This window comes from Genypterus blacodes, unplaced genomic scaffold (genome assembly GCF_046128005.1).
Source record: "Genypterus blacodes isolate CSIRO-AG114 ecotype Tasmania unplaced genomic scaffold, CSIRO-AGI_Gbla_v1 ptg000033l_1, whole genome shotgun sequence".
NCBI lineage: Eukaryota > Metazoa > Chordata > Actinopteri > Ophidiiformes > Ophidiidae > Genypterus > Genypterus blacodes.
The window spans coordinates 694,020-721,893 of NW_027466846.1; the positions used below are offsets into that span (position 1 = coordinate 694,020).

The 27,874-nt window shown below is 43.3% G+C and overlaps 2 protein-coding genes across 3 annotated transcripts; both read left to right on the top strand.

The window, feature by feature from the left end:
* Nucleotides 1-1,044: 1,044 nt before the first annotated feature.
* On the top strand, nucleotides 1,045-7,268 carry cdc25b (cell division cycle 25B). The gene is made up of 15 exons (XM_076146768.1): nucleotides 1,045-1,565; nucleotides 1,742-1,824; nucleotides 2,283-2,334; nucleotides 3,511-3,552; nucleotides 3,716-3,749; nucleotides 4,038-4,172; nucleotides 4,363-4,479; nucleotides 4,677-4,802; nucleotides 4,937-5,014; nucleotides 5,099-5,287; nucleotides 5,417-5,521; nucleotides 5,610-5,672; nucleotides 5,790-5,888; nucleotides 6,008-6,253; nucleotides 6,364-7,268. Exons 1-15 carry the CDS (start codon nucleotides 1,357-1,359, stop codon nucleotides 6,502-6,504), a joined length of 1,719 nt encoding a protein of 572 aa, XP_076002883.1. The 5' UTR covers nucleotides 1,045-1,356; the 3' UTR covers nucleotides 6,505-7,268.
* A 2,605-nt stretch (nucleotides 7,269-9,873) lies between these two features.
* ap5s1 (adaptor related protein complex 5 subunit sigma 1) lies at nucleotides 9,874-14,826 on the top strand. 2 transcript variants are annotated; one of them, XM_076146764.1, is made up of 4 exons: nucleotides 9,874-9,977; nucleotides 12,025-12,214; nucleotides 12,782-13,073; nucleotides 13,857-14,826. In XM_076146764.1, the coding sequence occupies exons 2-4, from the start codon at nucleotides 12,033-12,035 to the stop codon at nucleotides 13,983-13,985; spliced, it is 603 nt and encodes a 200-aa protein (XP_076002879.1). In that variant the 5' UTR covers nucleotides 9,874-9,977; nucleotides 12,025-12,032; the 3' UTR covers nucleotides 13,986-14,826. The 2 variants fall into 2 exon arrangements, with proteins under 2 accessions (XP_076002879.1, XP_076002877.1); XM_076146762.1 differs by lacking the exon at nucleotides 9,874-9,977 and having other exon boundaries at nucleotides 11,651-12,214; nucleotides 13,857-14,825.
* Nucleotides 14,827-27,874: the final 13,048 nt, after the last annotated feature.

Below are 27,874 nucleotides of genomic sequence, written 5' to 3' on the forward strand. Positions count from 1 at the left end.
AGCAGTTAAGAGCGAGGTGTTTGCCTCTACAAACACGAGTTGTGTAGGTTAGTGCAAAACTAACTGCAAAAGAGTCACAAAATGGAGGCTGCGGTAACAGGGAATCAAGGGTGTGTTCAGAATGAAAAATACTGAGACTGTAGGTGAAGAGCAAAGTCCAATTAGTTAGTAAGCATATCAAATTGGATAACACAGAGGTTATTGCACATAAATTAAAGGTTAGTACACATTAAACCTTCTGACAGAAACAAACTACTTTATCCACACTCACACATACATGCAAAAGCAGCAAGCAGCATTAAGTACAGTACAAGCTAAACCTATTTTACTACACTGGATCCAAACTGGATTCCATAGCTTCCAAACATTGACATATTTAGCATATTTCATGAGACAGAGGGAAAGACAGACAGACAAAGCAAAATGGAAGGGCTGTTCTTGATGAAAACTGATTTTGTTTTTGTCTGAGTCACTTTGTGTGGGCAGGCACATTCACTTGGCTGCCATGACGCACACACATGGAGGGGACACATTGTGTTACAAAAAGGATGAAATGATGGCATTTATCAGCTTGTCTTGATGAAGTTTAAAAGATGTATGATCTGGATTCTGCCATTATCTTGCATGTAGAGTATGTGGTTCTGGAGTAACAAGTTAATTCATTTTGAGGATATGTATGAGTAATTTTGGACTGAAGAAATTAACTCTCATGTGACACATTGTGCATACATAGTACATGTAAGAGCAAAGTAATGAGAATGAAATTGATAACTTTGCGTATTCGCTGATTAAAACACAAAGACTCTATTTCAGGCTGTGAGAACAAAAGAAATGAGAGAAAGATGAACATTTTGAAGGATTTTGTCACGTCCTCTTTTTTCCCCCATCCGGTTTCTTTACACGTGAGGAGGTTCAGTCACGCTCTGATTGGACGAGCGAATGTAACGACGACTCCCATTGGCTAGAAGATTGGCGCGTCTGGCCTGCTATTTTGAACGTAAATACAAGCTGCTGGCGTAGCTCCTTCTCAGAGAGCCTTGCAGGTTGTCAGAGGGGGAGAACGCTGTCTACAGCTCTGATTTGCCGGATGATAACGCGGTAGTAGTGACTTTGCAGGACTGAATCGAACGAAATTATAAGCACACGGACTCTGCGGGTAACATTCCACCAGTGTTTCGGATTTTATTTGTGCTGCAAATGTTTTCTTGAAGTTATTTTCATAGCTAACTGGTTAGCTTCCGGGTTAGCATTGAAGTTGGAGCCGTCTTGCTAATTCGCGTATCCGACCCGAACTTCACGGTGCATCCGCCACTTCTAGTCCCATCTCCTGGATATAATAACAATCGGATCGCAAAAATGGAATCGGGACAGGGTTTTTGTCACACCAGCCCCGTCAGAGCTGGGCGCAGGCCCGACGGGATCTCCGGGCTCTCCTCGCTCTCGCAGCCCGAGCTCGGCACAAAGACCTTGCACGCTAGAAAGCTCTCCTCCCCCGGACCCGCGACGGTGCTCTCTCCTGTCACCAACCTGGCTCTGAACATGAACAACCTAGCAGGACTCGGAAGGTACCAATCAATAGCAGAATTACGTGTATTTGTTTAACTTCATATTTGTGTAACTATCACCGAACGCTATTTCCAAGCAGTGGAACAGAACATACTCATCTTTTACAGCTTGTATCAATTGAAAAAGGCCATAATCACATTCAAAACCTGTTTTTCTGCCCCTTTCTCTCACTTAGCCACTGTGACACCCCCAAGAGGAACAGACATCCACCTCTGGAGAAGGTTTCCTCCTTTGCTTCAGACGTCTCATCTGATTCTGGTGAGTCCCCAGAATCTAAACCTATTGTCTGTGCAAATTGGTCTCATTAAAGCCAGGTCCTGTTGACTGGCTGCACTCCCCAATTTACACTCATTGTTCCTAATTTCATACTCATCAAGCCCCTCATCTATAAATGTGGTCTTGACTAGGCCTATTGTTCTGATGGTGGTGTCCCAGGCCTTTTAATTTCATTTAATCTCATTCTTAGAGGCGATGAGAGCAGCTTCAATATTCTGGAACAAACATACATTGCCAATGTTTCTCTACATTTCTCATGTCCCCAACTTTTAAAGGTTAAATCCTGACTTTTGCGGTTTTATTTTCATAGTTTTGGGGGTGAACTGATCTATATTATGGACTTGCATCCAAACAAAATCAGACAAGTCAGTTAAATGTCTCAACCTCTGCAGTAGAAGCTATTGCAAATATTGATCTGTGACAATCTCGTTTTCTCCCAGGCCTCGGCATGGATTCCCCGAGTCCAATGGATGCCATTGAAGTGGACGACGCGTAAGTTGCACTGTCCTCATGTCTGTTCCAATCAATCAGTTTGTGAGCTGGGGCACCCCACGCGCCCTAACCCTAACTCCCCCCTCCCACCACCCCACCCTTTCTACCAAGGAGTGGTTTGAGATGAGATAAGCGCCATGTCTCATCTGTGGGGCTTCAGGATTATAGTTTCCTACCGTTGGTGTTAAGACGACCGCTTCACTCATTTCTACTAAGCAGATTAACACTGGATGCATCATCTTGACTTTCTTTGTTTTGAGTTACAGAAACACGACTGGCTTGATTCATGAAATAATCGCGTAAAAGTCCCGTATATCATTCACATACACCAATTGTTTGAAAAACTGTAGACACAACGGCCCGGTTCATAATTCCTGGAGAGCATTCGGCAGATAAACCTTGGGTGGCCCGATTTCTTTAAATTTACAGTGGGTTGAACCTCTTTAGACATCTGCCATCTGATGTGCGAGTTCCTTTATAGCCGCATTTGGTCCCCAAGAACTCATTCACCTCATTTACAGCTGTTTGGTTGCTAGGGGTGTTTGGGACTGGGGGGTGGGTGCCTCGCTCGTGGGTTCAGTGATAGCCCACCCCCTCTGGTTTCTGGCACACTCTTCCTATGCGCTGTTGTTTCAGTGGGCAAAGGGGGGGGGGGGGCTCGGGTTCTTTCTGTGTCAGACCTATAGAAATGGGGGCACCCCCGAGGAAAACGTCCCCCCCCCCCCCCCCCTTCTTCTGGTCCGCATTGAATGAGACACGCTCCCCCCATCGGCAAACAAAGGGCTCTGGCAGAAAAGGGGTCGGCGGCGTGGACTCCAGCAGGCATATGGTAGATTAGCCGATCTCTGAATCCCCCCTCCTCCCTCTTGTTTCAGGCTTTCCTCTTCACTTGTTTAGCATACAGGTGGGCATCGCTCCAAAGCAGGGACCACCTCTTGCCTCTTTTCATGCATTCACTAAACTTCCTCCTCCGGTCCAACCGTTCCTCTCACATCCTCAATGCAGCTCCCGGCTCTTTGTCTCGGCGGTTTATTAGAACGTCCCCGTCCCCCCCGCGCTCAGCTTCCCAACCGCGATGGCATGTGCCCCCACTCTAGACAGGTTAAGTGTAAAGATGGGCCTCGCGTGTGAAAGTCTGTGGCGTGTTCTTACCTTGCTCTGTCTCTGCTTTCACAGATTTGAAAAGGCCATTCAACAATGCAGCAAAGTTGTCAATGAGTAAGTTTGGATCCATTAATTTGCTGCATAATAATCAGTAACTGCTGATTGGCTGTTAGTGCCTCCCTTATTGGAACAGTATTGCTCTCCAGGTAGCGCTTTGCTCCTGAATGAGCCTCGCTTGATGTTTTCTGTCCTTCTCTTTCTTTCCTGCCAATTATAGGAAGGTTCCATTTCGGAGGATCAACTCTTTACCAGTAAGCTTATTTGTCTTGTTGTTTATTTCACTCTGTTCTCGTACAGCTTGGGTTAACGTTGCGGGCTGGTTGATGCTATGAGAATGTTGCCTGTCTGTCGGCCTGATCAGTCTGACAAATGACCAAAACGCAAATCTCACCCTCAGCTTTCCTCTAAAGAACACTGAGACACACAAGAAAAGAGAATGAAGGATTGCATGTGGGTTTAAAAAAAAAATCCCAGCTAGTTTTATGCATCAAAGTAATCTGATCAAATTGACTGATCGGCTCCTTGTTGTGTCCTTGCAGCTGCGGCTTCTGGGCTTCAGTCCGTCACTGAAGGGACAGGAAGAGGAGTCGCACCGATATGGAATATTTGGCCAGCCACCGTCGCAAATGAACGCCTCCACCTCGGAGTGCGACAACAAGGAGAACATGCCAGAGGTCAGCAGTGAGGTCGCACACATCAGTGAGAACGCGTTTGCCAATCAAGTCAGACAAGGACCGCATTTTTTCCGCGTGTCTACCTGCGACGCACGTTTGTCACGGGGACAACATAAAGGACAACATGCATAGCTTATGGGTTTTGTGGCGAGCTGTGGACTTAAAGTGTTGACTTGATGCATTTCTACAGGAGAGCTTTGAGTTCAAGAAACCAACCAAGCCGGTGTCACGGTGCCGAATGCGCTCCGTCCACGGCGGACAGTCGAAGGACGCCTTCGCTCACCGTCCCAGCTCGGCGCCGGCCCTGGTGTGTGAACGTCTTCTTTCTTGTTTGAGTTAAAAAAACTAACTAGGCAGTTATAGGCAAAATCTAAAGGTTACAGTATAATGCTGCCTGCCAACTTGTGCCCTCAGTCATGGTGTGAGATGTGTGTACAGTACCCTGCATTGCACCTGCCGAATGAGTGTGTTGTATGGTAACCACCCCTGTGTTCTCCCGTCCAGCTCTCCTCCCCCCCCAGCCAGCAGCTTGACCTTTATGACTCCAGCCCCATGTTTCTGAGACGCTCCTCCCTCACCTCCTCTCTGGGCGACGACGGCTTCCTGGATGTGCTAGACGACAACATGCAGGTGAGGCTCCGTCGTTGGCAGGCGTGCGTGCGTGTGTGTGTCTGTGTGTCTGTCCGTCCCTCCCCAATCCAGGCAATTGTTGTTCCCATCACTCACTATTGTGTTATCTGACAATTCCCCATTTTTACTTGCAGAACGACTCTAAGATGCCGCCGGGAATGGAGAGCTTGCTCACTGCCCCGCTGGTGGCTGAAAGTTCCGGAGAGGACTCGGTGAGTTTGTAAAGCAGACTAAGGCGTCGATGTGGATTTTAAACCTCATTGCTGGTTATTAATCATTTGTTTCGCTATCATTAGCCGGTGATCCGCTGGCGGCCCCGCAGCCTGTTCCGCTCGCCGTCCGTGCCCAGTCCGGTGTCTCGTCCCTCCATCAAGCGCCCCGACTGCCCCGGAGACGAAAACACACCGATCAGGGTGAAAAGACGACGCAGCCTGGCAGGAACACAGCTGACCACACAGGAGCAAGACCCCGACTCCCCACGCATGGTGAGTCCTCGATGTTTGCTAACCCAGTAACTGCTGGCCAAACAATCAGCTCTGCCCTCTTTTGTAAGGATCTCCCAATTACCTTGTTTTGTCCAAGAATACCTCCTAAAGCCTTCTCCTCTTCATCAGGGCTGCTCACACATCCAGAGGTCCAAGTCCTTCTGTCACACAGAGATTGAGAAGCTGCTGGAACGTGAGGATAATTCCAACGACCTAATAGGAGACTTCACCAAGGTAAGCGGGAGTTTTCATTCCATTAACTCAACTGACTCGTAAATAAATTAGCAGGCCCATTTCTAATCCAATTTCCTTCTCCTTGTAGCCCTTTGTGCTGCCCACAGTCCAGGGTAAACATCAAGACCTCAAGTACATAACCTCAGAGATGGTGAGTAGAGGCTCTCAAGCCGAGTTATTCAGATCCTGGGCCAAATAGGCCAAACGTTGTATGTTAGTAATAGCCGGGGACAAAGAAGTTAATGTTCTCTCTCTCTCATCTCCTCAGATGGTGGCAGCTCTGTCTGGCAAATTTAGTCATCTGGTAGAGCGCATCATTGTCATCGACTGTCGCTACCCGTACGAGTTTGAGGGCGGACACATCAAGGTGAGCATCTGTCCAGTTATGCATCATGTTTCCTGAGTGATGTGTCAAATTATCAGTTTGACTGCCTGCGCCCCAAATGAATCTACTGTATAAATTAAGCAGTTGCCATCTTGTCTCAGGGAGCTCTGAATCTGCACCTTGAGGACCAGGTGGAGGACTTCCTGCTCAAGACGCCCATCGCCCCCTCCTCCCCCGACAAACGCGTCATCATCATGTTCCACTGCGAGTTCTCATCTGAACGCGGGCCTCGCATGTGCCGCTACGTCCGGAAGTCCGACCGCGCCGCCAACGATTACCCCGCGCTCCACTACCCCGAACTCTACATCCTCAAGGGAGGATACAAAGAGTTCTACCCCCATTTCAGGGTAAGTCCCTCCAATGCAACTTAGAGCTTCATCTTGCGTGTATATATTGTAGTGTTTTGTAAAGAACGATGAATGAAAACCGTTCCGTTCTCCTCTCCCGTTTTTTTTAGTCCCAGTGCGAGCCTCAGTCTTACCGTCCCATGGACCACGAGGACTTCAAGGAGGATCTGAGGAAGTGCCGCCTGAGGAGCCGCACCTGGGCCGGGGAGTGCAGCAAGAGAGACATGTACAGCCGTCTGAAGAAGCTGTAAAGTCCCTCCGCCCCCCCCCGCCCCCCCCCCCCCGCTTCCTTTACCGCGCTGCCACTGAACCACACTGCCCCCGCCCTAAACGGGACAGTACTGCCTCACCCCCCCTCCACCACCCATTGGGGCCATTTTTACCCAAGGGTCAGAGTTTTAATGAAATCGCTAGCTTTCATCATTTAACTATAGCAAAGTTTTAGATATTTATGCAAAGATGTGAGAGGGGAAGTATATTAATTGTACAGTTATACCACTCAGACTTCACTGCCACAATGCAAGAGTTTAACCAAACCACACTGCCACGTCTGAAGTTTGGCTCAGTCTCCCCACTGGATTTTAATTTTTACATGTCCCTCCCTATTTAGGCACTTAATTTAAAAAATACTGAGGTGCTTCCCCTCCCCACCCCCCCCCTTTTTTTTTGGTTGAATAATGCTGTGGTGTGTGTGAGAGTTTAATATGAATTATGTTGACATTATTTCCATGCTATTTGATGATATACTGCCCACAATTAATGACCCAGTTATGCAAGTGTCTGTACATAATTGGCTATTTTGAAGATCATGCAGTTTTTTTTTTTTTTTTTTTTTTTTTTGTGATTTAATTACTGCTCCTTTGCTTTGTATTTTTATTTTATTTTTTAGCAAAGCAAACACGCTACCTGAGTTCCCCAATGCTGCAGGTCAGCACGACTGAGGAATTGGAGTTGAAATGCCTCTATTTTTTTTTTTTTTTTCTTTTTCAATCCCTTGTCCAGGTCTCCTTCCCCCTCTTGTAGAGCCGATCTTGCTCCACAAAGAATGGGGGGGGGTCCGGTTTCGGTATAAGCTCGTGGGGAGCTGCTGAAATAAAGATCAGATATGCATTTAATGTGGTTGTGTACATTCTTTCGTCTTTATATGTCGTGGGTGCATATTTGGGTGTGTCTTGATTGTTTTAGGTCAATAATGTAACTTAAAGGTTGAAATTATAGCCCAATATGTTCTTTAAATTCTACCTAATGACCAATTTAGCCTTATTGTATTCTTAACAATCTGGCCATATCCACAAAACGCTTGCACACAGATTGAGAACTAATCCTCACCTCAGGAACAAACTTCATTACTGCCATCTGTAAGCCGGTAACACCAGAGTAGTTCAGTTTATAACCCTGTTCAATAAGAACTGAGGCTCAACTATAGATCGACTGAATTGGAGAACTGGTGTTGAATTTGTGTAGAAGTAGTTCCACTTTTTGCCTGGCTTGAAGCACACATACGCACATATGCTCAGATTTATAAGATAAACCTACTACATATTTGTTGACATCAGTCACTCTAATTTGCATCATGTCTCCATTCTTTCCGGTGACACTTCTGTTTCGTTCTGCCCCGCGACACGGACTTTGTTGTCTGCCTGCTTAACTGCAAACACAGAGCAGTTCCTGTTTTTCAAATTCTCCCTCCAGCAAACGTTGGGAGTGGCTTGGCGACTGTAGGCAGCACGTGCACACACTCTCACACACATTCCTTTCTGCGGAGAGGAGAGTCACTGTGCTGCATTGTGTGGCAGCCAGCCCTTTTCCCTGACGTGTCCCGACAAGAGGTTAACATGTGTTGTGTCGGCGAGGGCGCAGAGGGGGAAAAAAAAGCCCGAGCACGCGCTGTGAACACGTGAGCGATCCCATGGAAAAGCTAAATAAACCACACCTTCCCTCCGTCTGGCGGCAGTCCAAAGTTTGAAATCCGGCAGTTTCCCAGCGGCCTTTTTGATATATTAAGCGAGAGCAGGCGGGCATTTGTTTGCATTCCGGTCTTTGAGGTCTAAAGAGTGATTTACTGCTGCTTCTGGCTAACAAACAAACCCAATGGCTGTTTTGTCAACTTAATTCAACTGACTAAACATTAACATTCTGAAGCCCTAGGAAGAAAAGAACTCACAGCACTGTAATGAAGTACTTCATAGGCAAAAGAGCAGGAAAATGAATATGAAATCTGTCATTTTTACACACGATCGCTAGAGGTTCCGGTCCATTCATATCATGCTGCTGTCTTTGTCTGAGTTGGCAGTTTATTGGCCAATTACTGAGGTTTTTAGTGGCCCTCTGACCTTTCAGCAGCCGTCCATTATGTTACACTTACACAAGCTTTTCACTGTGTTGCCTCTCAACAGTCGGGTTTTACTACCAGAACCATCCAATCAGAAACTTGAGATCAGGATAAAAAGAGTGTGAAACATCTACATGCTTCCAAGGAAATGGTTCATGTCTGGATAACTGGAGCTAGTTGTGTAAAATCCAATTCAAAATTGAAGTTGTAATCGAATGCATTCCACTGACTGCTGATTTAAATCCTGTACGCCACTGCACTGTGCATCTATATTGATTGATAAGTTCTGAGCTCGACGCAGTAAAGTGAGCAAGGGCTGTGCTTTTCTTTTTGAAGTAAGAAGATTCCTTAGATGTTTTTCAGTAATTATAATTTACAAGCTTCCAAAGCACCAAAGTGTGTGTCAAGCACTGAAGGCAGACAAACAAGGCATAAAAGCAGGGGACGTGTTGGTTTCAATCCAGCTTCAAACACACTTTGACGTACTTACATGAAAAAGAATTCTGCCTCGGATGATGGCATCATATCATCTAAGGGGGCATTTTTCTTCAGACAGTGGAGGAAAAGGAAATAGTTGAAGAAACACTGTCTCAAGTGTGTTTTTAAGTGAGTTTGAAGATGATTAAGTTGAAAATCAAATACAGTAGTTCCTCATCATACTCGGATGATGATTGATTGATTCAATGTAAATGTAACTTATCAACAAAACTTATCAATCATAGTTTTGAGGCGTTATAACCACATCTGTATTTCTGTGTAAACACAAATGTCATGTTTAGGTCTCTCTCAAGCAGATGTGCCTTAAATATCTGATGACCCTTCCTATCACAGCCTTTCCAGCCTCTTCGCCTTATTTCGACCGCGTCCTGTCACGTTTGACACCCCACCTTAGAGGGTCGATCAAAGGTGCCCTCACACAAAGCTCCAGCCTGGGTGTCACCTCTAAACCCCCTGTTTGCTCTGCGCCACTCGCACTGACAGTAAACTGACAAATCTCCCATATAACAATCTGACACCCTGACAAGGGCGGTGGAACAAGAAGCACAACACTGTGGCTCTGTGGGCAGGAAGGGGAGAGGCTGCTGGTTTGGGAGGTAACTCATCTTCTCTGAGTGTGATTGAGGTTTTGCTTCAGGTCTCATCTCATCTCGTGGCGTCTTTCAAAGACCTGGGCTGTGCTGCCATTGGTGCATGAAACCAGCTGATTGTCCTTTTCCTCAACCACATCCTGTTGTTGTTAGAAGAAGTTTGACTCACACGTCTGAACCAGAAAAGCTCTATTGTTGTTTCCAACACACAAACAGCGGCTGCAAGTCCTCCACACTCATACCAAGTAAAGATTCACTCTACAAATTGAATTGAAGGCTTCTCCACAGGCAGGTTTGACATCAGGTGGATGGAAAGTTAAATAAGTATATTGAAGTACTGGAACAACTGTAATATACTGCATTAAACAACATGTTGAGTGTATGTGTGACTCTATGTACGCGATTGATCTGTAGATTAGCATTTTCAAAATTTAATAACATAATGATTCAACAGAGGGACGTTTTCAACTTAACTACTCGTCTAACTACATGGAAACTCATGTTTTCATTTAAGATTTTTGTTATTTTTAATATTTCTTTCCAGAATTTTGTATTTTATTTCCATACGCTGATGCTAATAGAGGTTTTCACACAGTGTAGCTTTGATTTTGGGGGTTATTATAGCTGTTTACAGTCTGAAGGGCCCTCTTGTAAATGTTAGTGCACATAAACAGCCAATAAATATCTTAACAATATTATGAAAGTGGGAATTTTATCAAAGAAGTAATGTTTTTATTTTCCTCCCATTCCTGTATTACTATTTCTACATATGTTAGGGATTTTACTATATCCTTCATCACTCTCCAAGTGACAGCTAATCCAGGCTTCACTTTCATTCTGATTTCTTATATTGACACCATTAGTTCGGGTTGATTATTACCCTCAACCACTGCTGTGACGCCTCTCAGTCAGTCTCTTTTGTTGTTGATAAGTAACTCTACAAATCTGTTTGGGTTAATCAATACATACAGGTGTTCACGTCCAAACCCTCTGAGATGAAAAGCTGACACACTTTTGAACACCGAAATATACAACACAATAACTCAGCGTATGTAAGCAGAAATGTCAGCCAGAGAAACACATTTTCATCAAGCAAAATTTCACATTCTGGGAGCTCTAAAGCAGTTTGAGCCTCAGCATGTGCACAACAAGAGTTCAGAGGTTAACAGAACAGCGGAGTGAATGTTCACAAGGCAGAGTGAATGTTTTCTTTCTTTTCTTCCACGACTGCTGCTTCTTCACTCACTCACTCACTCACTCACTCACTCACTCACACACAGAGACACACGCACACAGAGACACATGCGCGCACACACAAAGCGAGCTGGGGGCCTCTCAGAGTAAAACAGCGTGACCAGCAGCAGCTGTTGGTTTAGCAGCTGTCTCTGATTGTCTGCTGGGACCTTGGCACACTCTTGATCTTTCATCTCACTCTTGACATCCCTGCAGCCTCTCAATCTACAGTATCTTCACCCACCTCTGCTGCTGTCTATAAAACACATTTGCTGGCTTCTACCATCTGTTTCTGTCGTCTTGGCCCCCTACTCATCAATGCAGTTGTTCTGTAAACTAATAATAACAAAAACAATAAGCTTTGTTCAAACACACAATGCTATTGACACAAAGTGTGGAAAAGTGTGCACATGGCAGGAAAACTTTGCTTGTATACCATGACCTGGATGACTGAGAAGCTTAATAGACAGAGTTAACAAGTTACTGTGAGAGAAAATTCTATGTCTGAAAAATAATTACAATTATAAATATATTTGTTTTGGTATTTGATACTTCAGAATCAGGATCGGAATCAGAATAGCTTTTATTGCCAATTAAGTTTACACTTAAAAAGAATTGCCTATAACAGAAATGACACTGTTTGACTTTCTTTTTTTTTTTTGGCTATTTGTTTTCATTGAAGCAAACATTTTTCATGACATTGCGCATACAATTGTAGGATATTTTGGAGATCTTTGTTTTTACAGGAAGAGGGGGAAGTGGAGAGAGATAGAGAGACAGAGGGAAGGTTGTATTATCAATACTATTGTTGTTGTTAAACTTAAAACGTAGACCCTGAGGTAGAAAACAAGTAGATTGAAATTGCAATGATCTCTTAGGTACACAGTGTTTACAGGCTATATATGTGCATGTAACGGAAATGACACTGTTTCGGACTTTCCTGCTTAGTTTTATAAACACGAGTGCCATCTAGTGGTCGCAGATGCATAAAGCAGGAGCGATGAGAAACGGTCACCTGACCAACACGGAAGTGAAGAGACACTACAAACAAACATGCAGGACCAAATCAGCGTTATTAGACGTAAATAAGAGGCCTTTCTATGTATTTCCCTACATAGATGAGAACATGGTTCGCTGTTTCCTTATCCACACCATCTGCCCGGTGAACACGTTGGGTCCCGGTGAGAGCAGAGTCCTCTACTCCCGTGTGTTCGGTCCAGATGACAGCCCGCAGTTCGGTCGGAACCAAGAGCGGAGTCCGGAGGAGAAGCGACTCCTGCAGAAGGAGCGGCTGGCGGTAGTGGCTCGGTGAGCAGCCGGCACGATGACCGGATCATACGCTTTGACATTTAAATGAGCTTCATTTAGTTTAGTTTTATTTGAATGTGTTTACAGAATTGGCTGATGTCATTATCTGTTAGTTGTCTTAAACTTTGATCATTTTTCAGCTTATGAATCTTCATTAGTCTTATTTTTTATTTTATAAAGATGTGTAACGTTAACCTATTTAATACACAGGTCAGGTGGAAGCTGTTGAATCATCCCTCTTATTTTTTTTTTAACCCGTTAAGTTACACATCTTGTTGTTAATCCTAATTATGTTATTATGTGATTATTTTATTTTTTATTATCTTTTTGAAGTATATAATTGCCTTGTGATTCTTGATTTTATTGAAATTGAATTTGTTTGATTGTATTTTATTTTTGTGTGACCTCAAATACTGACAGCTAAACAGAAATGAATTGAATAAGGGAGTTAAAATGATTCAGCATGATATTGTCTTTCTCTTATGTCTCTTTATCTCTATAAACCTACCTGTCAGCTTGTATCTGCATTTGTAAATCTAAATCTCCCGCTTGGCTGCTGTGAGTCAGGCAGGTCCGGAGCGCCGCCTCTCTGTCTCGTGAGGCTTGGGGCCGGGTGCTGGTGGAGATGGTGCCGGGCGAGGAGGCGTTGGCCCTGCAGGAGGCCGACGGCGGCGTGCTGAGGCTCCGAGCCGGGGACCCCTTCTCTGCAGAAGTGAGCGTGCTGTGGGTGGCCGTCCAGAGCTTGGCCTTCGCACTGGTCTGTGAGGCCCACGAGAATCTTCTTCTGGCTGAGGGAACCCTGCGAAACCTCACCCGACACTGCCTGGAACACCTGCACATGCTGGGCTCTGGGAGCGAGGTGATCACAGCACACACGCACGCACGCACGCACGCACACACACACACGCACAGGAAATCTCATTAATTTTGTCAACTCTGTACATCTTAAAGCAGCCTATCGGTCCAATCGGCTGAGAATCCAAACAAACCTCCAGAAATGGCTCCTCTGGTTGGGCTTTGGGGGGGAATTGAAACAACGTTCTCATGTGAACTGTATCTCCAATTATTAAGCTTGAATTTCTCCAAAAACCTACAAGCTTGATGAGATGGAGCCCAGACTTGCTGTGGGCCAGAATGTAAACCTCCATTTTTTGTGATACATTTGAATAACTTCACTTTAAGCTGTTTGTTTGTCTCAAAGAACTATAATTCAATGTAAAGCGTATTACTGAATAATACATGCAGCACCATGCAACAAAGCTCAGTTGCTGATTCAGTTTGACGTAACGGGCGTGTTTCTACATAAAGCTGTTGCCCGGTGCAGTTTAAATAATATTGTATCCACATAAAAACGTTTTGAGGCTGTACACACATCAAGAGGCCTCATTACGCCCCGAATCAGTTCCATTAAAGTTTATTTACCCTGATATGGCCAAAGCTGTAAAGGAAATGTGAGCAGAGGTTATATAAAGCGAACACAAGCTCACACTGGAAGCCAAATGTCCGGCGGCAGGCGCAGCTTGTTACATGTAATGGAGAGAGCAGTAAAAAGGAGCCCAGATTAGAGGTTTTACTAGGTTACAATAAGGAACTAACAGTCATCGTGATCATAGTAATAATAATAGTAATGTTTGTTTACTAGGTTCTGCTGAAGAGCGACCGTATCGACGTTCTCCTCAGCCGCCTGCTTCCTCACGGGCAGCTCCTCTTCCTCAACCACCGCTTCGCTCAGAGTCTGGAGAAGGACATGGCCTCCTACATGGCCAAGTGAACACTGGGCGTCGCGGCGCGCGTGTGTGCGTGTGTGAGGTCGAGTCTGAAGACGACATCACAAGCGTCCAAGCTTGTGCCAGATTATTCGGAACTGTCATTTCTTTTTTTTTTCCCCGGTCTGGGAAACAAACAAACACGATGCCCACGTTCGACTTTTTGGCCGCGTTTCTCAGCTTGTAGGAGAAGAAGAAGAAGAAGAAGAAGGAACGGGCGTTTTGGCAACCGCTGTTTGAGAATTCATGAGGTATAAACACACAGTAAATATCTCCCCTCACCAGCTGCAGCTCACTGTCGTCTGTTTACTGTGTGGGAGGCTTCGGTTCACATTGTGTTTGTCAGAATGAAGTGTGGAAAGGAAAATGTGGCAGATTAATGTGAGCCGATGAAGAGGCCAGTTACTGCTCGTCAGCACCCAGTTTTTATCTTATTTATAACACTTGAATTGTCACTATGATGTCATCTTGATCAGAAAGGACTGATGTATTTATTGTGAGCAATTTTACCCAGTTTCCTTTGAATGTTCTTGGAGCATAAATGAAGCCTAATGTTCATGATTTCCTTAGGTTTTTTTTAAATAAACCATTCACCCATGACGACAATTAAGGTTTTACTTAATTTCACAATAAAACACACAGATTCAAAGGGACAAATGTTTGAAATTGCCCACTGTTCAGAGTATCTTACTGTAAATGAGTTCTAATCATCTAATGGCTGCTCACACTTCAGCATTGGGATGAAAGACCTTGACCTTTGACCCATCAAGACACAGCAAAGGTCCTGATCATGGATATAGCCGCATTTTACACAATAACACATATAAACATAAAATAGACACTGATTTTCAATAAAACGGGTCGAAACAATCAGATTTGGTTTCTTGAGTCGTGACATTTTCATCACTGCAGTTGTTACTTTTAGTCCTGAAAGCTTATAAAATTCACAATTTCACTGGGAATAACTTCAAATAACAGAGGTACAGAGGATATAGAGACATAACAAACACACAACACAGGAAACGATCACAACAACACAAACATCCAGACACAACAAATCAATTATTCCATATCTTCCATCTGCTGGACCGCCGACTTAGGCTCCACATGAAGCCAGCCTCTCTTCGTCAGCTTCTCCTCCTCCTCCCTCCTCCCTCCTCCTCCTGGCCCCATAAAAGGCTCTTAGACTCCAGTTTCGTGCTAGCAACCACATCTACTAGCGTCTTTTATGAGAAAAATGTCTCAATGCCAACAACATATTTAATCCACTTTATTTAAGATACAACACATTTCTAACATTTGTCAAGGTGCTTTCTTTGAATCTGTGTGTGTTGTGGAGTCAAGGCTGCAGAATGTTTCCAGGCATATATGGATTCAATCGCAAAAACCTGTAAATTCAAGAACAAGTCAATCTGATTCCGAGTCATTTCTATGGTTTGGCCAGGGGATGGCGCTGTTGTTCCTCTTTGCAGACCAGCATGGATTTTGGAGCGTAAATTGTGTTTGGAAAGACATTATTTGAGATTTAAACATTGAAATGGCCTTCAAATACAACTTTCCCAAAGATAAACTCGGATGAAGGGTAATTATAGTGCTGCTGGAGGAAATATAATCATCGCGGCTGTGTGATAGGTCAGCAGCAAAGATGAATCCTTAGTATCAATTAAAGTTATGGCGTGTAAAATGAACACCATACTATTAGTTTTCACTCTTCAAATGGAGTCAAACACACTTGGAGCGTTCACAGCAGCACGTGAGCTGAGAAACATCCAGAAGAATCACTTACAAACTTCAAATATCTTTACTTTTCTCTTATTAACTCATTAGATTATCTTAAAACGCAGATTTCTCTTATTTTTCAGTGGGCATTGGGACTTTTAACTCATATTGTGTCTACATACAGTATGTGAAAAGTTAACAGTCACAGGCCTTTCAGTAGGGGGCAATACAGAGCCAGACACAATGATTCCTCAGTGTGTGTTGCTGATAATAGGAGGCAAATGTGACACCGAAGAGCAGAAACTCACCAGACTAACATCAACACTGCTGCTTTAAAAGTATTTTAAATGAGCTGGTAGACATCAAACAAATAGTGCTGAGATGATTTCCATGTGTGTGTGAAGGCGGTTTGTAATTACATCTCATTAGAGATGCACAGACAGACAGGGAAGGTGATCTTTGCCTGCAAACAACTGTTTGACAAAATGCTTATGCCAATGTCAAGTGGAGACTCAATTTACAGTCTGTGCTGCAGTTTTGTGTACGTTACACTTCTGTCTGCCAGTGTCAGAGTGGAGGATGTTCCAGCTTCATCTCACCCCGGTTTATAAAGAAAGAGAAAATATAAAGATAACTGGGTTAGAATGAGAGGAAAGCACATATCAGAGTTTGGAGAAGCAGCTTAGAAATCACGAGAGGAGGACAGAGATCCAACAAACTGAGATATTTAGTCGTCTTCACGTACAGACGGGGACTTATCAGGGTTTATTGATATGATTTCATATAAGTTGGCAGTGTTTTAGAGCAGAAACTGATCAATACTTTCGTTATGGATTAGCATGTATGGAGAACCTTTCCTGAAATTACAATACTATGATCTATACAATGATCAATACTTTCGTTATGGATCAGTCTCTTGGCAAATGTCTCAATGAAGGCAGATAGTTGCCATCTATTCTTGATAAGTGGTAAACATTCATATTTGATTAATCAATTTAATCAACTTACTGATGATCAAGTTATCAAGTAATCAATCCAGTGCTGCAGTGGAACTCATCCAATCTGAACGTTCTCCTCATCAGTGAGGAAGGCTGCATTAATGTAAACTTCAATGAAACCCTGCAGACTCTCCAGCTTTAATTCCACTTACATAAGCAATTAACAGACCATTAATTGAAGAACATTAACTTCTCACAGCAAAACACCCTGGCAATTACTTTGTTAAAGTCTGACTTGGAAAATATGAGTCAGATGGCATATCGACAGACTCTCAGGGGGAGGAGGGTCAAAGGTCACAGCTGAATTAGGCAGCAAAGCCGGGCCGATCAGACGAAAGCGAAATCTGAGTGCTTGACTTGCGCACGAGCTGGAGATCACTACCGAGCGGCCTCCTGCTGAGTGAGTATTTGAGAGGGAGGATCAGACAGACAGATCAGACAGATTCAACACTTCTTGGTGCTTCATTACTACTGAGCAACAAACTTGTAAACATCACTTGATAGCTTTCAGGTCATTTCAGGAGAGATTCTCCACACATGCTGAACTATGAGTTTTGGGCTCCACTGCTAGATATTACAGCCTTGGTTATACACGTCTTTAAGAATAACTACACTAAGTCCATTTTTTCCATTTTTTTGTCAAGAGACATCAGCAGTGCAGCATCAAGGACAGATCAGAAACTGCTGAAAACACAAACTCTCCCTGTTAATGTGACGTCTCAGCACCATGTACAGGTGTGAATGGACACAAGGTCATGGGATTCAATTACCATGAATAAGGAACAAAACCATACATCAGAAATCTTTCATTCCCACCACCGTTCTATTACTTCACACACACCTACACATACATTTGACTAATAATAAGACTATAGAATATTAAGACTATAGAATGCACTAATGGAAGCACAGCATTAGTGATGATTTTAAAGGTTTAGATCAATGTAAAACCACAAAAGGCTCTTCACACGCGTGTTCAGCCCAGATTGTGGACTGAGGCTGATGGGGGAATCGAGGGTTTGTATTGGTCAGATTTTGGAACCGGCAAACTGTGGGATCTGACCTCTGAAACCACCTGCGGCCCACCCACTGTTCTCTATGTGCACGACCCTTCACCCCCTGCCTTTCTTCCTCTTACGGCTCTTACATTGGCTCGTGGTTGCGTAGGCTGACCGGACCAAAGCTGACATTGTCACATCTCATCTTGTGTCGCCCGCTCGCTCGCCTGCTCGCTCGCTCTCTTACTTTGCCGGCAGCGTTCCTCCTAACGGTTCAACAAAGAGAATTTCTCATTGAATTTACCGACTGGCCGTTGAATATGCCAACTCCAGGCTTTAAGGATTTTCCTCTTAATATTTCTTCTCCTGCCTCATTAGACGTCTCCCTCACTATTGTATGCCTCATAGCCAGAGCACACCGGAGAAAATGGGCTCTGGCTGCTGCCTGGGATACAATATGAATTTCAATGTGAGTTGACGACTTATTCACTTTACCCTCTGTCAGGGCATGTGGCGTGAAATACCTGAACGCCTCGGCTTCCATTCATACACATTAGGCGGCATTTCTATTCCCTTTCATGCATACTACTCCTGAATTTCAAATATTCCTCTCAGGCGAAGCTAAGTGCAATTTCTCTTGGAGTCGAGGTTGAGCAATGTTCGGCGATAACAGCGGAGCGCCACTCATCTGAGGTGTCACAACACATCTGCATGATCTGTAAATTTCTGGATTCTTTACTTCTCTGCGTAGGAGGTAGATTATATGTTTGAAGCATAATAGGTGGGTGTTGACAACATGGAATTAATGGCTTGGATGTAATAATTATAAATTCTTCATGCTGGTCCTTTGTGTTAAATCTGCAAACACCTATTACACCTGGGTTTCCTCTTCTAATAAAGCCCATTGCTTGCATGCACAGACATACTTTACACTCACACACAAACATACAGACGTTCCCTCCCCTCTCACACTCATTCAGTCTGTCTGCGCTGTGACGGCCCTTAGGTTTGTCCTGTGTGGGTGTGTCTTTCTCTCTTGGCTCCTCCCTCCTCCTCCTCCCCTTAGCTGCTTTCCTGTGACGGAGGCAATCAGCAGGATTGAGCGCACCTGGAGAGGAGGCCTTAAAGCCGGCGTCTCCTCTCTGTTCGTTCTCTCTAACTGCTGCCAGCTGGGCCCTATGGCTTTGGCGACCATGATGTTTTGGCTGGTTTTGGTTAAATAAAAGTACAAACCTTTGTTTGAACCGAAGCCTGAACATTTGCGGTCTCCCCTTTTTGCTATGATCAAGACAAGCTGTCATAAGAGAAGAGAGACGTTCTGTCTTAGCACTTCAAATCCTGTTAGAAATCCAATTTTTAAGTCATTTTCTTCACCTGTTTCCACCATTGAAACATTCTGCTCGCTCACACCACTTCAGACAACCCTGTTATTCAAAAGTACAAGTGTGTTATTCATTAATTAAGCTGCCTCCTCGGTGGTGTGTATCCTCTGCAGGTTTGCGCTTGTACTCATTATCAATGAATGGCTGTGCCTTCTGTGGGGAAACCCTCAGCTAAATAACCACTTCAAGAGCAAACATTAAAATGAGAGCTTTCATGTCTTTGATTTTTCACTGTTCTTTTAGTTTTTTCGCCCCCAAATATTGATTTGTTGATCTGTGAGTAAGCCGACTGATTGAGTGGTCTAGACTGATAAAGGCCACATGGTCCTAGTGCTCTGATAGTGACTAAGAGGGGATTACAGCAAACATAGCGCCATCTGCCTCTGCAACGAAGCCGCTCTTATTACTTTCAAAACCACTTTTTCATATCTCTCGTCAACATGCTTTTGCATTTCTTTATAAATTATGCATCATTCTGCTTTTTCATTGTTTGCAATTTGTCCTTACTGGAAGTAGAAACAGTTATTAAGATAATGATAGACTGATGGGAACATCTTCCTGCTCATAATTTCAACAGCTACGAGCGAATATGATAATATCCAGGCCAGAGTACAAGCTGTAAAATGTTACAACCCTCCAATAAATCCACACCAGAGCCACACTGATACTTTTATGGTAAAATGATAGCACGACTCACTGTATTTTACTCAAGCCTGGGGGTGTAATGGGTCATACCCATTTATTACAACATATAAACACTCCCCTGTGCCTCCTTCGTGCTGTTTACCTTCTTTACATCCAGTTTGTGCAGCAGGCTGAAACTGGGGGGTGGCTCAAAGCTTTAAGATAGTGGGTTTAAGCAATATATCATTGTCTAATTAAATGTGACATCGTAGTATAATTATAGTACCCAAAGAGTCCACAGCCAGGATGATTGGTGGCTTCTGTCTCATGGCGGTGCGTCAGTAAGTGTCACTGTTTCTCGTAATTAATATCAAGTTTCCTGTCAAGTGATGGTTCCTGTGGATCAGGTGACCTTCAATCTTCAGTTTTGTCTTAACAGGAGAATAAACACAACACAGATGTGATCAGTTACTGTGAGAACAACAAGAACTGTGGCTACAACAACAAGAACTGCAAACCCAGCAGACTGACTCACACACAAGCAGAGGGTTCAGAGCGACATCAGCCGATTACCTCATTACTCGCGTGATGGCATAAGGGTTGGTTTCCATGACAGATGAGCTGGATTTGCTGTGTAAAGTTGGAGGCAGAAGTAAGACAAATAGAAACATATGGTGTTGTTTTCTATTTCTGCTCAAGTTTAAAATATTCTATTATACAATTTCAATTATTAAATACTATTTATTATTTACAGTTCGGTTGTGTTATGCAGGGATCCTTTGGGCGTAAAACAATAATCATGTGCAATGACATGTTGCTGGAAGCTGTTCGAGAGCAGAGCCTAACCAAATCCATTCACACACACACACACTCACACACACACACACACTGTTTGGACTCAAGCCAATGATCTTCACGTTACAAACTCACTTATCTCATTATCAGGCTGGTACTGCGCTGCTTTAATTAAGAAACTGAATAATCATTTTGCACCCCCTGTAAAAATGAATATTTATTTTCTTTGTGTACTTGTGTCATCAGCATTTTGCCCTCATACAAGTTTACCACAGTCCATTAACAGATTTAGAGAGACTGAACTCCACATTGCTTTTGGCACATAAGGTCCTGGAGTGGCAAATATGATGCAAAAGTGTCTCATTATAGCTGCTTTACAAATTAAATGGATAAGATGTATTATTCATTTATGGAGGATCCCCTGTGTGTGAGGCCCAGCAGGAAAAAAGGAAGTTTGAGAAGGTTTTTGTCTGCCAGCCACTTAGAGATTGTTTGATAGACCCACTGCTGCTTTCAGGACTCAGGAGAACCAATGCAGCATCTGATATTAATGACAATATATATATAGGGGGCCTTGTTTCTAATGCAAACGTTTCCCCTCTTACCTGGTAATAGCATGTTACCTGTGTGCATTCAAAACATTACAGCCAAGCTCAGAGCCAAATGCAGGTAAACATCTGGACTTATCTGCACAAACTGGAAGTCAAGATCGTCTCGTATTGATTTTGGTGAGGATTCTGTGTTATTTTCTTATCAAAGTAAAACAATCTCACCAAGAATCATGCAAATATTACTGTATTCAAAATGATTTGGTTTGGATTTGTCTTATTAAGTGATTTATTCTAGTCAGGCACAGCTGACAAGAAACTATCGTCTCTGACAATCAGATCAGTCTTCATAGTCTTCTTAATGAACCATTTTGTCTGTTATAGGATCCTAATTTATAATAATTAATAATAATTCCATAATTTAGACTTGTTCTGTAAACTGTGTCGCACATTTTAATGGCGTATGTGTTTGTAGTATCTTCACTTTTCACACTGACAACCTCCAGCATGTTGTGTGACAGCTGTTGTGTTTTAAGCCGTCCAGTTTGAGATGATTAGCTGTATAAATGCGTTTACATGCCTCCCACATGAACCCTGCGTGTAATATTACAACATAACATCCTGAGCACAAGAGCCACCAGTTTAAATGTAAATCTAATACAGTCCAGTGCAACAGCTCTGCAATAAATGAATCGTTTGTGTAGCTTCTGATATGATTCACAGTGATTTTCGAGTCTGTAGATGAGTTGTGTTGTGTTGTATTGGACTGAATTATATTACAAGCTGCTTCACGCTTTGTTCACCCTCATTAGTTTGATTTCCATCAAAAAAATTGTTCAAGACTTAAATACATTTCCAATAGCCGGCATAACAAAATGAATCTGGGTGTTTTATCTTTTATAAGTGAACAGGAAGGTATGACAGTTTAATAATTAGTAGCCGCAGTAACTGTGGTGCATTACAATGTTTTCACTGCTGCGTCTCACCACAGAGGACACCTTCTACAATAAATACACGTGTGGAGGGGGAAAGAAAGGCAGATGATGTGCATCAAGGCTTCACAAGCAGATTTATACCAGGAGGTTGTGGTTACATTAAATAATTCAATTTAGATCATTCAGCTGTTGATGCTGTAGCTGGAAATGTGCAAAATAAATGGGGGATGAGTTTTTATAATTTATTTTAGGGTGAGAGAATGTATCAAACCTCCCCTGAAACATCCTGAAATTTGGAATTAAATGTAATACTGTCTGTGATTTTGCAATAATTTCAAAGTCTAAACATGTGAACTGGATTCTTAGACCAACAATTCCTGTTTACCTGTGTGTGTGTGTGTGATTGTGAGTGTGTGTGAATCTATGTGTGTTCTCTTTTTGTCACATCCCTGTCAATCTGGTGGCTTTGAAAACGCCTTTGAAAATAGACTTTGAACACATCACAGGTTCGACTTCAGGATGATGCTTTTCTTCCGCTGCCGGTCAGAGCGTCATGGCTGCCAGTGCTCGCCTTTGTGATTCAGTTTTGCAATTTGGTGCAAATCAACGAAGTGGTTGATGCAAAGGTGTCGCTAGGAAATTATGGGTTGTATGTGCATCCCTCTCATGTTTGCACCGGCATTCATTCCCTGTGTGTGTGTGTGTGTGTGTGTGTGTGTGTGAATAGATAGGTTCTTTCCGATCCACAGAGGAGGGAACAATAATACAACACTTTATTTCAAGAAATGGAAAAATAAACAATACTCAAGGCTCCTGAAGAATGAAATCAGTCTGAGGGAAGGTGAAGTTCATCTAGCGGGGCTCCCGAGCTAATAGAAGAGGAAGAGGAGGTTTGGAATAAATAGTTACCATAGTTGGACCACAGCCCAGTATACCATTGCAACACAGTAACGAGGCAAAACCATTCAAGAGCCCTTGTGACAGCAAAATCAATGCATCAACCAACACACAGGTGATGATAAATCCCACTACACACATGCATGCAAAACATCTGCTGACCTGATACTAGGATATATCAAATGGTATCTCCCAAACTCCCCCAACCCCCAAGTTCACAAATCAGCATCATTATTCCCCAACATTTATGCAGCGGTGGGAGAATTGATCAGAGAGTCCCAACATTGCCGCCATGGTCCCTCTCTCCTCTGACCCCGTGTTCAAATTGTGGGGGAAAAGCCTGTTTAAACTGATTTGTCTCATCAAGAAGATAATTCCACATCATGACCCACCGCTGAAACATGGCCAGCATTTAAAGTGACGGATCAGAAATCACAGGGACAACAGATGAATTTCTTCAGGCACCTGTTCATTTCAATGGTTTTTTACAACCAATTGGCATCCAGACGACACAATAGCATAGAAGTATTGTCCCACAGGTAATCATCTAGGACCCATGGGACCAGAGGGATTTCCTGTGGGACTGTGTGAGCGGAGGATCCAGGGATTCATGATTCAGATTACATTCACTATGGCCAATACAATGCGTCAACGGTGAAACACGGAGAGCTAAGTCCTGGTTCCCTAAAAAACACGTCTGAGCGTGTGGGTGGAGAGGTAATTGCTCCTAACATAAGGAGGGCAACATCCGTCTTCATCAACCCCAAATTACCTTTTGCTGGCGAGCTGCAGACAGCAATATTTAATAGCTCATTGCTCTTTACTCTGAGTCCTAATGAGAGAAATTGCCGTCTGAAGCTTCCCTACTGTCAAAGCTTATTACTGCAGGTTTCAAAGCTCCACCTGACTCCACTTTGATGTTCTTTCAAGGCAGGACCATAGCAGGGGTTCGAAAATACACAAGCCCCCCCAAAACATACAAACAAAACAACCAACAACATGTTTTTTTTTTATGAATTGATTGTTATACATACGTAAATGTACAAAATAAAAACTGCACAGTGCAAACAATAAACTCCACAACTCATTTACCTAAAACTACACATAGATCCATTATCTATTAGAACTTGATGTGTGTGTGTGTGTGCGTGTGTGTGTGTCTGTGTGTCTGTGTGCGTGTGTTTATGCATGCGTACACATGAACCTGTGTTGATTGAACATTTCCCTCGGGCCTTCCCTACACTTCCCTTCACATCATGGCTCGCTGATATGACACAATAAGCCAGATACAAACACACATACGTTATGATCATCAGTTAGTGGAAAAGCAACAGGGAAATCTTCTAAACATCCATCAACACATTTCTACGGAGGCTCGCTGGATCCAGTTTGATTTTCCAGTGCATAAGCGGCAGTTCAAGGTTTGCCATGGAAAGCAGCTCTCCAGTTCTGGGGGTCCGGCTCTGCCAGTTTCGGAGAATCCTCGATATGTCAACCACCCAAACACACAACTTACTATGTAACCTTATTATCTATATTATAAGTATCATATTATTTTGCTTGTTAAGATACGCTAGGTTGGTGAACGTTCCTAAGTTAGCCGCAGTATGTTGCAATGTCTTACTTTACTACAGGGCGTCAGTAGAGGTGGAATTTCCTCTTATTAACATCATTAATATTTGAATATAACTGGCATTTTAATGAAGCTTGTTTGCTCTACAGACCTCATCCGCTGCTGCTTTCCTTTTCTTTAGTGTGCTGGGTCTCTTATATACGCTTATATACAGTAGTCTCTATACTTTGATCAACTTCCAAGTCTGCTTAGCGTCAATCAAACTCTAGGACTGACCCTGACAAGAGGCAGCCAAGTTTCAAGATTTAGAAAACTACACAAATCCGTGTACTTACGAGGGGGTGAGAGAACTTCTTTCTATTTGTATGTGTGGAAACAATCTCCTCTTTGATTCCCCACATTGCTTCTGTTATGTTGGGGTGACTATTCTCATGCATTATGGAAATGATGTGTTGTTGTTGATTCCATTCAGTGTCCTTTCATATAAAGTCACCATATTGTTTGATATTTTTAAAAAGAGATGTATGAATCACAGCTTTTTTATATACTACATTTATATTCCTTGCTGCCTTTGAGAGCTTCTAATGTGTGAAATTCCCCGGTGCGACTGAGAATCAAAGTATCCCTTAATTAGCATAAGTGACCTAAATCCTTTCTATCGCAGTTACAATACCTCATTGCTGCTTCTATTCAACAAACATCAATCCCACCGATTCCTGATAACAGCACACACACACACACACTCACGCACACACGCACACACCATTGGTCGACGCTCCCTCACCTGACTGAGGGCAACAATTAGCCGACAAAAGGTAATCTCAATCAATTTCAATTTCACCCTTGTAGAGACGATTGAGAACACAAGGGGTTAATTATCCCTTCGCCGTATTGATTGGTGTATCTCACCGGCCTGTTAATTAGGGTGACTGATTTGGCAACGGGCTCGGAGGTCCAGATAAATGATATGGGGGAGCTGAGGCGACCGTGGAGTAATTCCCCAACAATTTCAGACCTCCTCTCATTCTCCCTCTCCTCATGAATCCAAGTGCACATTTAGCTGCATAATGTAATGACCGCTGATACTATCTTCTTCTCCCCTCCCCCGCCCCCCACTGAGAAAGTTTGAAAAATCAGTTTTTTTATCAGGCCGTTTACTGTCATTAAATGTGTGAGATTGTACACATCACACATGATTCACCTGTGACAGCTCGGAGACGTGCTGCACTGCGTACTTTTGTTTCTGATGTATTTTTCATGAAGCGCTGCGTGCAGAAGATGGCATAAAAGGATGTTTTTTTCTGCAGCTAAAGAAAAAAAAATGTCTTCAAGCTGTCTTGTTGTCATGTCACATTGATGGGCGCGTGATATGGAATGAATAAAACCCTGCTGTAGAGACACTTATATCTTTTCGCGGGAGCTTTTTCCAACGAGTGCTGTGCTGCCCGCTGCTTGGCTACGCTCGGCTACACAGGTGACAGTGTGGCTTAGCTGAGAAAGTGAAGCGGGGCAGTGCTGCAAGGCGAGCCTAATTGAAAAACCTTCCTACGTGAGACAGAGGAGATGGAGCTGTAAAAGGCCCTGTAATTACTGAGGCCACTAATGAGAGATAATTAGGTCATATGGCAACGTCTCTGCTGAGGCTGCTGCCGCTGCTGCTCGCGATGTGCTGAGGAACAAATAGGTGGGCAAACTGAATCCCAACTCCATCCCATCGTCAACATAAAAAATGAATGCAGTGTCATTACGTCCTTGAAAAAGCTCAACTTTTATGGGCATGGAGTGAGAAGCACCGACCGCTGTGCCAGAATAGAAGAGATCATTAGCAAAACCAAAAAGGACAAATTTACTATACGGCCAAAAGTATGTGGACACACCAATTTAGAGTAGAGTTCAAATATTTCACCCATTGCTGCTAAGATCAGTCTTGTAATTTATTAACTTATTTATCTGTTTTCATATATCGTGTTCTCTGGAATGATCAATCATGCATTTGTTACTTCCAGACTGGACTACTGTGAGCTTGAGCTCATCTGCCCTGAAAAGCAGTGCAGCTTGTTCAAAACACTGCAGCAAGACTCCTGACTCCTCCTGTTGCTTTGAGCACATCGCACCACTTTGAGCGTTGCCACATTGGCTTCCTGTCAGTTCCAGGGCTGATTTTAAGGTCTTACTTCTTACCTATAAGATACTACATGGCCTGGCTCCAGAGTATCTTTCTGACCTTATTGCCTCTTACATTCCCGCACAAACCTTGAGATCTCAGCAGGCAGGCCTCCTTGTTATCCCAAAGGTCAAGACAAAGACTTTTGGAAATAGAGCATTTTTGTACCTTGCTCCTTTTCTGTGGAACGCACTTCCTGCACTTGTTAAAGAGGCAGACTCCTTGGAAATTTGTCAGTAAGCATGTGAGTGTAGTAAGAGAACAGCTGATCTTCTCACTATACTTCTTTATCCGCTCATATTACATCCTGCGACTCGACTAACCACTTCTCTGACCTGTGGACCCCACACTCATTTTCCAGCTCTGTGGCTCCTGAGCTGTATCAACGTTAGCCGGCTTCTCGTCCAGAGTGACGCCGGGTGTGTCCACTTACAGGGCTCTGTGGATTTGCCATATGCAACCCCCCCCTGCCACTGCACAACACCCCCCCTTCCCCTGCCATTTTTTCTCCTCCCCAAATAACCTCCCACCATCCATTTCCTTATACATTATGGTTTTCTCTGGAGAGTTTCGTCCTCGTCTTCCTAGAGAGCTTTAGAAAGGGTCGGGTATTTTCCTGATGTCGTGGGTCTGTAAAGCCCTTTCAAACATTGTATGTGATATTGGGCTATAGAAATAAAGTTGACTTGACTTGACATTACCTAACAGTCTGATGGACAAATCTGGGTTTGGTGGATGCCAGGAGAACGCCTCTGACCATCACATTGATATAAACTCACATTGGTGCGATGTTCAGGAATCCACATACCTTTGACCATATAGTGGAAGTCTTAATTTAAATGTAAAAGCAATGGATAAAAGTACTATAGAACACTTGTTGGGTGAAAAAAGATGAAGACATGAACAGCGTAGCATGCAGTTTGACTGATATTACCTTGACTACACTTTTACATACAGTATATGACTAAAATATATCTTAAAATGCAGATTATTTGTTTTCCCCTAAATTGAACCCCAGCTATAAGCAAACAAAGCAGCTGCTTGGGGCCCTCGTGCCACCAAATCAGTCATGTGAAGTCCTTTCTTTATTTTGTTTCATACTTTCAGGCAGAATTTCAAGCAATTTATTCTTCCTACTTTTATACATCCTACAATAAATAACCCATACTTAACAGTTTCAAAGGCTCTCTCTTCTCTCTGACTTTACACTACCTACTTAGCATCTACGACAAGATACATAGACATGACATCACCGCTCTAC

What these genes read in the sequence shown, in the direction of transcription:
- cdc25b (XM_076146768.1), top strand. Translation starts at nt 1,357, where the DNA reads ATGGAATCGGGACAGGGTTTTTGTCACACCAGCCCCGTCAGAGCTGGG. An exon ending in AAAGTTCCGGAGAGGACTCG is followed by an intron (nt 5,015 to 5,098) that starts GTGAGTTTGTAA and finishes CGCTATCATTAG; the next exon opens with CCGGTGATCCGCTGGCGGCC. An exon ending in TTGAGGGCGGACACATCAAG is followed by an intron (nt 5,889 to 6,007) that starts GTGAGCATCTGT and finishes ATCTTGTCTCAG; the next exon opens with GGAGCTCTGAATCTGCACCT.
- ap5s1 (XM_076146762.1), top strand. Translation starts at nt 11,889, where the DNA reads ATGCATAAAGCAGGAGCGATGAGAAACGGTCACCTGACCAACACGGAA. An exon ending in CGGCTGGCGGTAGTGGCTCG is followed by an intron (nt 12,215 to 12,781) that starts GTGAGCAGCCGG and finishes GCTGTGAGTCAG; the next exon opens with GCAGGTCCGGAGCGCCGCCT. An exon ending in TGCTGGGCTCTGGGAGCGAG is followed by an intron (nt 13,074 to 13,856) that starts GTGATCACAGCA and finishes TTTGTTTACTAG; the next exon opens with GTTCTGCTGAAGAGCGACCG.